The sequence below is a fragment of the Benincasa hispida genome, chromosome 12 (genome assembly GCF_027475165.1).
Source record: "Benincasa hispida cultivar pf3 chromosome 12, pf3_genome.v1.1, whole genome shotgun sequence".
In the NCBI taxonomy this organism is placed as follows: domain Eukaryota; kingdom Viridiplantae; phylum Streptophyta; class Magnoliopsida; order Cucurbitales; family Cucurbitaceae; genus Benincasa; species Benincasa hispida.
In genome coordinates, this window is record NC_143489.1 from 1,906,914 (window position 1) to 1,919,245 (window position 12,332).

The 12,332-nt window shown below is 34.1% G+C and overlaps 2 protein-coding genes across 2 annotated transcripts; one reads left to right on the plus strand and one right to left on the minus strand.

Moving 5' to 3' along the window:
• The first annotated feature begins 2,860 nt into the window (after window positions 1-2,860).
• On the plus strand, window positions 2,861-6,377 carry LOC120068584 (protein DMR6-LIKE OXYGENASE 2-like). Its single transcript, XM_039020399.2, has 4 exons — window positions 2,861-3,269; window positions 4,066-4,313; window positions 5,082-5,403; window positions 5,963-6,377. Exons 1-4 carry the CDS (start codon window positions 3,039-3,041, stop codon window positions 6,206-6,208), a joined length of 1,047 nt encoding a protein of 348 aa, XP_038876327.1. The 5' UTR covers window positions 2,861-3,038; the 3' UTR covers window positions 6,209-6,377.
• Window positions 6,378-8,072: 1,695 nt separating this feature from the next.
• Window positions 8,073-12,091, minus strand: PRPL11 (plastid ribosomal protein l11). Its single transcript, XM_039020386.2, has 4 exons — window positions 11,673-12,091; window positions 11,407-11,579; window positions 11,270-11,333; window positions 8,073-8,405 (listed from the first exon to the last, which is right to left on the minus strand). Exons 1-4 carry the CDS (start codon window positions 11,929-11,931, stop codon window positions 8,197-8,199), a joined length of 705 nt encoding a protein of 234 aa, XP_038876314.1. The 5' UTR covers window positions 11,932-12,091; the 3' UTR covers window positions 8,073-8,196.
• Between the last annotated feature and the right edge of the window lie 241 nt (window positions 12,092-12,332).

The following is a 12,332-nucleotide window of genomic DNA, read 5'->3' on the forward strand; positions in this document are numbered from 1 at the left end:
TTAATTAAGTTTAACTTATCTTGATTATGAGTTAAGATGTGTATTAACGGAAATGGAAAAAATAGTCAAGTATGTATAGTGAATGATGCATCTAAAATGTAAGAGAAGGAAAATTTTATGACTGTTATAACTATATGCGTTCAGGTTGTAGCTTGGTCAATGCGTAGAGAGGGGAGAGTAACAATGGTAAGTCGGAAAAGGGCATGAAAATATGCTAAGTGTAGAATGTTTCGTTCTTGGATGAAGTAGAAACAAGTTAACACTTAGGAAAGATAGAAGGTTCCATGCATTGGAACTATGAGGCACCATGCGACCAACTTTGTATGTCATTAATAAGTGCTAAGCTGGCAAGTGATGCAGCAGAAGGTCATGCATTGAAGGAAGAAGGCTTAGGTGGCCGCAAGGCCATGCGATCAAGTTTAAGCTGAGGAATTCAGCTTAATTAACGTGTAAATAAGTCAAGTGTAACCTTGCAAACGCCAATAAAGGGATAAAATTTCCAAGTGGCAATTAATTAAGTAATCTCTTCATGCAAACCCAAGTATAAATATGTTTAACCAAGAAGGCCTAAGTGAAGGAATGTTATTGCCATCTGAATATTTTGAAAGTTGAAGAACTCTTGGCCAATTGAAGGAGAATCTGAGGGATTTTCAATCGATTCTGGAGGAAATAATGCTCAAATTCTAAGATAAGCAAAAGTTAAGATGTTTAAGAGCGTTTTCTTTGAAAGGGGTTTAGTTAAGCGAATGTTGGAACTAAAGTTATGAAGTCTAGAAGTTTGAATTTGGAATAATGTTGTGGATGAATAAGTAGGCAATGCATATGAAGAACAAGCAAGTAGTTGGCTCAGTGATGTTATGTATTAATGCACATAACATAGCGCCCAATTCACAACGAAGGCAATCTGAGTACATCGAAGAGTGGATGTATGTCACATAGACTGAGAAATGTTTCAGCACTTACCTAAGCATCTTGGGAAAAGTTTCTCAATTATCCACCAAATTATCAGGGCAAACGTAAATAGGAGAGACGTACAATCCCTTGGATAAGTAGCTTAAGACTGTGGTGACAAGTTTTAATAAATGTTTTCTAACGCAAGTTTTATGAATAATTCACAACGCATAGGCATTTCATATGAAGTTTTTATATCATGATTTTTCCAACGCACGCCCTAAATGGACATTGATTGCATGATACATGTTTTTAAATGATGAAGTTATTTAAGAGTTTAGCATGTGTTTTCCAGTAAGCCTATGCCATGTTTTATTGCATGATGAAATTAATCAAGTATATTCCATGTTTTACAAGGCACTATGTGTTCATATGAAACTATGAGGTATGCTTATTTCAAATTTGTATATTTTGTATATGTTCTTAAATGTTTAATTGTTTGTGCCTTGTACAAACCCTACTCCAATATTGGTACCTAAGGTATGGTAAGGTACCCAGATTACAATGATATTAGGAATCCTTGATACCGAAGGTATGGTAAGGTGGGCAGGACCCAATCTAGTTCTACGTGCACATATGACTATGTTATCGATGTTGATGAAATCGAGCAAAAAGACTCTCTCCCAACTAAGGTTAGTAGGGAGTGAGCAAAAGAGCTCTCCCACATGTTCAAGCAGTGGAGTAATTGAGTTTCAGAAAGATGCTAATAAATTATTTCAGGGTTTTTCTTCTTTTATATGATGTACACTTATGATTTTAGTTCCGTTTTAAAAACCCTGATTGTGATTTTATAATGTTTCTTCATAATCATGTTTATGTTAATTATGATTTAAAGTATGTTTACCTAAGATAGTCACTCACTGGCTTTCTAGCTCACTCTTTAAAAATATTTTCCTCCACAAGTAGCGGTCGACGTCCCGAGGCCTAGCAGTTCTACCAGTCAGTTTCGTCTCAAACCATCAAGAAGATTGCAGTTTAGGTGGCTCATAATGTTTTGTTACTAGTTTTATGTCTATGTTAGGGGGCAAACAGAGTGAAGTAGGTATTGTATTTAAGTTTGGTCCCTGAATCTTGCATATGTTAATGTTGATATTTATGATTAGCAATAAATTATATGTTTAAGTTGTTGAAATTATGTGTTGAGTTCTAGAGAATTATAAACTGCTAATCAGATTTAACAGGTGCCAAATTACAGGTTTTTAGGAGTATGTTGGACAATAGTTGTCATATAAAAGTTGACAATTGTTGTCTTCACATTTCTTCTCAGATCAAGAGGATAATCTGAAGAAGGGTGTGACAACATAATTGTTAAAATTCAGACTTTGGTGAGTAAGTTGGATCTTCTTCTCATATTCTCCTATGTGTGTAACAGAGTTACTCACTATGTAACTCATTTTGCTGCTGGTTTTGATTTTATTTGTGGTTTTGCGGGACGTTGTGGAATTTCAGACTTTTTGAATTTTGGATGTAATTTTTAGTGATTTTCGGTTTTCTTTACCCCTTTTGTGGGTTATATGAATTTTTATTTAGAAAAACCTCCATTTTTCTAATAAATACTTGTGGCAAATGTAAAAGATATTTACATCCGTTCCTGAAGTATGAAATTGTGTCAATAATTTATTGGTTCAAAATGGGATGAAAAGGATATACAAACAAAAATTTCTACTACTATGATAACACACACTCATTATTATTAAATTAAAAAATTAAAACTTAATTATTTTATTCCAAACTTACTTTATTTAACAATATATGAATCTGAGATCAAATCTCACATCTTAAAAATTGATACTATAAATTTATATCAATTGAATTATGTTAAAAAAAAAAATCGCATACTCCCATGTTCATATGCCAACAATCATTTATTATTTTATTTAATGGCCCAACACAATAAACACAATAAGTCGGAAATAATGACGTCAGCAGAATGATGTAATCAGCCACCACATACCGTTCTATAAGAAGCAATGATTTGTTGTAAACGAAATTGCAGCAACGCATTTCCGTTTTCCTCCGTTAATTAAAATAAGCCTTTTTTTTCCAGAAACCTTGTCTTTTTTTTTTGGTGAAATTTCCTGCCGGCCATGTCTGCTTCCGACACCAATAAGTTGCTTGTCACAGATCTCGCCGCCGCCGTACAACAAGTTCCTTCCAGGTACATACGCCCCATCTCCGACCGTCCAAATTTCTCCGACGTCCAACAATCGGACGGCTACTCTTTCTCCGTCATTGACCTTAATGGCCTCCACGGCCCCTCTCGCTCCGATATCGTTGACCAAATTGGCCGTGCCTGTGAGCGTGACGGTTTCTTTCTGGTACTCAATTCTTTAAATTCCGCTACTTACTTTTTCCCCTTTAATTACTTTATATAACTTAGGAAAAAAAAAGTCAATTTGTATCCTTTATCCAATTTCAACCTCTAAATTATTATAAATGAATTCATTAAAATTAATTAGAATTGATGCATGCTAATGTCTAAATTTAGTTTTAATTAATACAATTTTCTAAAATTTTGAGATATAAATTAATGTTTTTCTTTTCTTAGTACAGTGCAAACATGGCACTTTTGAATTATATTCAACCTTAAAAATTTATTGTTAATTTTTTTTTTGTCTTCTTCCTTTAGAAAATATTAAAATCGATGCGATACATGTATAAAAAATAAAAACCGAAAGACAATAGTGACATTATTGACAACATAAGTAAATTGACGTGATATAGAATGTGTGAATATTTATTATAAAATTTATTTTAGTGATATCTTTTGAAAAAAAGTAACGATTTTAATTTAATATATATTTATAAATAATACCATTTTTTTTCTATCATGATAATTTTCATCTTTTGTTTTTATAGAAAAAGATAAATATATGTCTTTTTTTTTTTGGAACTATGTGAAAGTTGGAATTTTTTGGAACATAGTTGAAGATTCAAATGTGGATCGGATCATATAAAACAAAACTTTTTAAAGTCTTGAAGAGCAAATATAATTAAAACATATCTCCAAAAAAATCACGAGATATTTTAATATAATTTAAGCTAAAAATAAACGTGAGACAAAAAGTTTTGTGGTATTAGAATAATAAGATTAAGTGGGGTTTGGTATTTCAGGTGAAAAACCATGGAGTGTCGGAGGAGATGAGCAATGGAATGATGAGTTTAGCGAGGGAGTTTTTCCGGATGCCGGAGGCCGAGAGACTGAAAAGCTATTCCGATGACCCGACAAAGAAGACGAGGCTGTCGACGAGTTTCAATGTGAAGACAGAGAAGGTGGCAAATTGGAGAGATTTCTTAAGACTCCATTGTTACCCTCTTCACCTTTATGTCAATGAATGGCCTTCCAACCCTCCATCCTTCAGGTAACACTTTTTTTTCCCCAAAAATTAACTGGTTGATATTCAATAATATGGTAAGTTACTATTACGTATCCAAGTGTCATATATATGTGTTAATGACTAAGATGTATGATTTGAATTCTCTGCCTATGCATTTATTTTTAGAATATTTCTAAATTTATCAAAAAGAATAAGCATTTTGGTGATTTTTGTTTTTGCGTTTTCTTTAGAATTTAACTAATACTTCCCAAAGGTTTCTTTAGAATTTTTTTGGAGTTAACACAATATTTAGGGTGGAGAGATTGATTGATTGGCAACAAAGAATAATCTCAAGAGCTAATTATATGTACAAAAAATTAATCTTTAATTTACAACATCTTTTATTTTAGAAAGACAAAATACACAACATAGTAAGTGAATATGTATGCAATTCTAAAATTTGGCCCTCAATATTATGAATTTTTTTAATTTTACCCGTAATATATTAGAACTTCTCAAGTAGATCCTTCCAAAATAAAACATCAACAAAAAGTTGATGTGTAGGTGGATTATTATTGAATACATAAGCATGTCACTCACTGCAATAAATAACCCAAATTTCAAAGAAATGAAGTCGGGTCGACGCTAATAACCTGGACTCACTCGAAATCGAGCAACTTAGAATTGATCTTATCAATGAGTTGAAAGTTGTTGTAGAGCGAAGCCACAATAAAGTTGAATCTACTCAATAACTCACCTGTTGATTTGTTTGTATTATATCATATTGATCTCACTTGTGAATGTAATTTATAGAAAAGAAGTAGCTGAGTATTGTACTAGTATGAGACAATTGACCTTAAAGCTACTAGAGGCAATTTCTGAGAGCTTGGGCTTGCCAAAGGACTCCATAGCCAACTCAATTGGAAGCCATGGCCAACATATGGCCTTGAACTATTATCCTCCATGTCCACAGCCAGAGCTCACCTATGGCTTGCCCTGCCACACTGACCCCAACCTCATCACTCTCCTCCTCCAAGACCAAATTCCCGGCCTCCAAGTCTACCACGATGGCGCTTGGGTCGCCCTCAATCCTATCCCTGACACCTTCATTGTCAACATCGGCGACCAGATGCAGGTATTAGCTCGTCGTTATACTTTGCTGGGCATAGATTTCAGTTTAGTAGCATTTATTCATGTCATTTGTTTTCAGTTAATCACTAATCGGAGGTGATTTATTATCATTATATATATCCATGACTACCACAACCATCTGTTGTCACCGTCGTTACCCACAGCCTCCTATGGATGCAGGGAAAATCATGAATATGATACATAAATTTGAGAACAATCATCTTCATTCATGTCTTTTTGGTGAAACAAGAAATAAACAAAGCTCCAATAGAGTTCATATACTCAAATAAACAATATCGTACCATTATGAAATATGTAGAGGGTCTACCGTCCTTAACAATGCAAAATGAAAAATATATTTGCATAGATACCAAATCTAAATTCACCAGAGATAAAAGTACTTATGGTTAAGAAAAATACATTCTTTGAACTTTAGTTCAAGCAAATTAGTACTTCAATTTGTCGAAATTATTTAGTCCATGTAGTTATAAAGTAAAGTTTAGAAACTAAATTGATGCTTGAGATAATAGCGATTATCTTTAAGTACATTTTTTTGGTTGTAGGTGCTCAGTAATGATAGATACAAGAGCGTGCTTCATCGGGCTGTTGTGAACAATGTAACCGAGCGAATCTCAATACCAACATTTTATTGTCCATCGCCGGAGGCAATGATCGGGCCAGCAAAGGAGCTTATTGACAGCGAACATCGAGCTGTTTATAGACACTTTACTTATTCTGAATATTACAAGACGTTTTGGAGTGGAGAACTTGATACTCGAAGATGCTTAGATTTGTTTAGAGTTGAATGATTTAGTCCAATTGATCAGAGTCATTAGGCTAATTTCAAATTTACAAAAATTTTCCCGTTATGGGGTTTTTGGCCCTCAAGTTGGATTGGGTTGAGTGGGTAAAAAAAATCTACCCACCGTTTGGTTCACCAATTATTAAAGATGCTTATTACCTTGTTATTCATGTTAACTCACATCGTTATTTGCATCAACTCTCCCAATTACTCTCCTTCTATAATAATTATTAACTCAACCCAACTCAACCCTACACGCCAAACACCCTCTTAATGATTTTGTCAGGTTGAAGATGTATGTTTGGGAGTGATTTTAAAATTTTTAAAACCATTTGTCATGTTCAAAATCACTTCATCTTTCAACTACTTAAGATTAGTTAATGTATAATTTTACACTTTTAAATGTAATTTTCATATCAAAATTAATTTTGAAGAATTAAAAACATGTTTGAAAATGATTTTGACAATAATTAGAAAAAGAACATACAAAATCATTCCCAAACTAAAAATTTCATAAATTATTTTTTTTTAAAAAATGAATTATTAAAAATACATTTCAAAGTAATTTTAAACATGATAAAATGATTTTATCAATTTCAAAATTACTATATAAATCTTAAATTATTAAATTTCTATTATAATAGAATATAATTGTGGTGTAATATTAATAATTATTGATTTAATTTAAATATGTAGCATCATTTATATCAATTAACTTTAAGTGATATAAAAACTATTCTAATAAACAATATACAAAAAGAAAAAGATTAAAAATGAGAGACAGAAAAAGAAGAGAGAATGAAGCCAAACTTCTTAAAATGAATAGAAAACTCATAGCTATGAGATTAAGATTCTTGGAAATAGCTTAATATCATTCCACTCGATGAAATTTTGTCAATAAAGACATAAACATAGCTAAATTGATTAAAGCAGTGATGAGGTTCAAATCCTCACTTCCAACCCAATGTGACCTTCACAAAGATCAACTAAGATCTTAAAAGACTAGATCACAAATGTTACGAAAAACCATGAAGAACTCGAACTTCCCAATGTTAGTAATTGTCAATAACCATTCCCTTGAATAAGACAAAATGTCGCTAATGAGTACACAATGGAAAGCTCATGCTCATGATACGATAACATGTCTCGACCGCAGTCAAACCCGGAGAACAACACTGCTTTTACCTAACTAAGATGTGATCCTAGAAGCAAAGCTCTTCATCCTACTTGGAAAAGAAGATATGCAACATGTATCCACAGATTTCACACACACACTATTACTATACCCATATCCTCAACATAACAATAACTTTGAATCAGATTTTCAACCTTTCCAGTCTACTTTAGGACATTCTATCAATATGATTCTTTAAGCTATCACATTAACTTTTGCATTTAGTGGGCGACTCCTCCACTTCCACTTACCAAAATGCTTGGCTAATGAGATTCTACCAGCCTCAATTCCTACCCTATGTTGCCTTTTCTCAGTTTAACTCTGCCATAAACACCCTGAATGTGGCGATTCTTTCCTGGAACTCCCAACGAAAAATAGACACGATTTCTTCTTTTTTCTTATTGAATTGGTTATCTGACCATCTTTTTGAGGAAATCGGAACGTCAAATCACTTCAAAAGATGATGCATCCTTTCCTTGGCATAGCATCGCCTCATTTTCAGTATGACACTTTTCACTAACATGATGACTCCTTTACAGACATATTTCGACAGAAAAACCAAGTGAACAAAATGAAAAGAAAATAAAAAAGATCGACGAATAACTTGATTCGAGAGAAAAAAGCGACAGCTGAGAACTAACATTTTGCATAAGGCTCAAAATGAGATGCTCTTCAAGATAAACAAAGAAGAGCCACGTGAGATCAAGCATAAGAACCATATCACTTGATTGTGAATTTGTAAATCTTCTTAAAGTAAGACACCTCGAATAGATTAAAGCATACAAAAAAGGGAAAAGAATAGAGCAATTTATCACAAATGACTACACAAGTTGCTTCTTTTTAGGTTCAAGAACAGGAGGGTCAACCTCAATTCCCATATTGGCTGCCGTACCTGCTATGATTCTCATTGCAGATTCAATGGTTGTGCAATTCAAATCTGGTAACTTTTCTGCAGCAATTGCACGCAACTGTTCAATAGTTACCTTTCCCACTTTTTCTCCCTTTGGATCTTTTGATCCTTTTTCAACTCCTGCAAGAACCAGCTCATATAGGTTAAAATGCAATACGGCAGGCAGTGTGGGCAAACAACTTCTCAGCATCCGCATACTATCAAAAGAGCATGCGAATTGAAGTGAATCTCCTAGGTGTGCAGTAAATTAGCTACTATAGATGCTATTAAATGAATAGCATTTTTGAGATTGGAAGTTCTGTAATCATTTTTGTACATGATCAATTCACTCTCATAATAGTCAACATGTATTGTATCATAAGAAAATTAAAAAATAATAATAATAATAACAACCATTTTTTACTCATTAGCAATATTACAAAATACAAATCTCTACGAATGATTCAGTTCCTTCTAACTTGAACTAGAGGATCATACAGTGAGAGTACTAATAGATATTGTGAATATTAGTAAGGGCATCGTAGAAATCAGATAGGGGTGACTGGGTTACAAATAGAGAGAGATGGGACTTTTGGGATGGAGGATCATTTTGGTGGTATCGTGTATTGTGGGACTTGGCAGAGAGATGACCCTCTTGAAAGGCTATTGTCACATTGTAATTTCTTTTGTATCCTCATAGATTTGAGGAGTTTTTCCAAATAGTTGTTGAAAGAGGGTTCTTCCTTCCCTGTGCTCTTTTTTTTTTCCTGTATTCCCTTCCTTTCTTCAATGAAAGTCTGTCTCTGATGACTTTCATCAAGAGATGTACTCTTTGCTTTTCTCAAATCTTGAATAATTCACCGAGATTTTATTATGTATCAAGTTGATTAAATGGATCTCTGGCTGCATGCTGATAGTGATTCAATCTGATTCAATCTCAGTATCAAATGGCCCAATGACTATTTATTTTATTTTATTTTATTATTATTGTTGTTGTTGTTATTGTTGTTATTGTTGCAAGAAACAGTTTCTTCAAACGAATTAGTATATAGGTAAGGAAACCCCTATGCCAAAGAAGTTGCAAAAAGATATCAAATTGGGGTCGGCATAATGGAGTCATAGAATTCCTTAAAACTTACACTCATTAAAAAGTAAGACGAACAATGATATCCCAAACCTTATGTGGTACCCTTTCTTACTGTTGTGAAACTCTTCAATCCCTTTCCAACCAAGATTCTCAAAAAATGGTCATAGTAGCATCAAGCCATAAAACAGATCCGTATTTGATTTTGAGTAAAGATGAAGGCCTGAAATTAGGACACCTAAAAACATGTCCAAAAGCAACCAATGACCTCTACGAGAGATGGGTAGTTAGCTGTAATTTGATGAAGAGAGGAGATGAATAGTATCCTCCAAATACCACCCCAAAAGAAAACTTTAGTTCTTTAAGATAGGACATCCTTTCCAATTTTTCCGGTAACAAAAAGCATAGAGGCATTAGCTTCTAAAGTGACAGACCAAAAGAGAAACTTGCACAAAATATTCAGCAAACTTTTTTCGTGCCACTATCTTCACTACACTGCAGCCTAAAAGGTACCTACTTCCAGAGTAATTCCAAAAGCTAACCTTATTGACATTCCAACTGGCAACCACCATCCTAGTTTTCCTAGGGATTTAGATTATTGGCTTGGTTATTAAGAACTACGGACTTCTCTTGCATGATTGAGTTGGTTGTTTTTCATGAATCAGAAGCTAAAGGAGCCTACAACATACTTAGCAGCGATCACCATATGCCACAGAGTTGCTCTATCTCATCTGGAAACATCTGCAGGTATGAGGTAAATAGAACGACATTCATCCCAGTTACTGTTGCAATTGCAAATGCCCATTCCTCCATACGCCACAAAGTTATGTTCCAATGAATAAAATATACATACCAGTGAACTTCTGTTACAAATGCAATTAGGAATATTAAGGGTATATTAGATTAGTAACTAGACAAAGAGATGGTTATTATATGGAGTTTAGTTATAAATGACGGGAGTGAGGAAGAAAGGAGTCAGGCATTTGGTGAGTGAATTAGGCTTGAGAGAGATCTCAAGAAAGAGGGTGCAAGTACCTCAAATTACCAATTTCTGTTGTAGTTTCTTTTTGAAATTGCAATATATTTGTTTCGTATATTTTCACTATTTGGATGCCTAACAACTTTTTGCTTTAGGCCCTCCAAAAGAGAACCCTTTGGATTTGATCCACCTTCCTTGCAACCTGGAAATTTGAGGACCAAAAAAACAAATACTTGGGCGAATTAGAGAATACAGCCCTGCTAGCCTGGCCAAGCGTGAGGCAGCTAACTCATGAAGATGTAGGACTTCTTCCTAATCTTCTCATTCATTTCTTCAACTAAGGGATGGAAAACAAAATACTTCTAGAATTATAACAAATATCAAGATAGTTCAAGGGCCACTTCCCTTCTCGGACCTGAAATTCATGCTTATTAAAGACATTGATCTCTGCCACCACAATTTCATCTAAATCCACTCTAAGCCCTGAAGCCTTCTCCTATATTTCACCAATCTAAGTTATTATTTTTAAAAATGATTTCACAAAGGAAAAAGAAAAAAGGATATAAGTGAAAATTTGTAAAGAAAAAAAATCAAATTTTAATATAAACCAGATATTGATCCTTCTACAACATCTCAGTGGAGGAGTTCCAATTATGAATCTGATTAGAAACTTAGTAACTAACTTCACTAATTCTCCTCTCCTACCCACACCCTTGTAAACAAAAGTGAAATAAACAGTTTCCAAGGAGAAAAGGCCAACTTTACATTAAATCAAAAAGAACAAAAAAGTTACTCAGGAGAGGCCAAATGGGTTTGCAGAAAGGCATCCAAATTGGCACAAACAAGGGAATGGAAAAATTGGATAAAACATATCAGCAGAGAAACACACAAAATATGATAATGGAGCAGCCAAAAGAGCATCAAACACTTAAAAGGAAATACCAGCAGCCTTGAGAAGAAGAACTGAAGCAGGTGGAGTCTTCAGCACGAAAGTAAAACTTTTATCCTGTTCCAATCAAACAATTAAGACATTGCCAAAGGAAAGCATGGCAGAGCATTCATAGAGAAGGCAAACCCACATCGTATACAGTAATTTCGACTGGAATAACGTAGCCGGCCTTATCGGCTGTCTTGGCATTGTAATCCTTACAGAACGCCATAATATTAACACCCTTGGAACCAAGAGCAGGACCTACAGGAGGAGCTGGGGTAGCCTTTCCGGCCTCAAGAGCAAGCTTTATCATCCCAATTACTGTAAACCCCCAAAAGCAAATTAGATAAAATGGCAGCCCAATTAAGGATAATGTTGAAGGAAATTAAGGGTTTATCAGAATAAGAAATTTACCCTTCTTGGATTTTCCACCAGGCTTGGCTTTAGGAGGGGCCATTGAGACAACACTGAGACGCCTTGGAGTGGGAGAGATGAGGGAGGAAGATTGGCCATTGCTGAGGAATCGAAGCGAGAAATTGAACTTTGAAGACAACCCTGAAGAGGATGAAGTGAGAAATGGAGAGGAAAGAGGCTTGGAATTAGCAGTAATTTTGGAAGAAAATGAAGGAGAAAGAAGATGGTGTTGATGATAGGTGGAGAGGGAAGACGCCATAGATAAGCAAAGGAAACACAGAGAGCTCTCACAACTTTTTCGGATAAACCTCGCAAATTAAATAAAAAGGTTCTGTTTTTTAAGTTGGGGTTTTGTAGGGTGACTTGAAAATTATTATTTTTTTACCCGCCTTAAAAAAAAAAAAAAAAAAAAAAAAAAAAAAAAAAAAAAAAGTAATTTGTTTGAGAAAGGAGAAATGTTAGAATATATATGATTAAATTTACCTTTCATCCATTAATCTAAGTTTTTGTGTTAATTAGTAATTTAAGATGGTATCAAATTAAGTGGTTTAGAGAGATCCTGTATCCAACTCTGAATGTCTAGAAAAAACACAAAACGATAAGCATAATTATAAACATACAAAGAGTACAAATAGTAAAGAGACGAGTAAACACTTACCC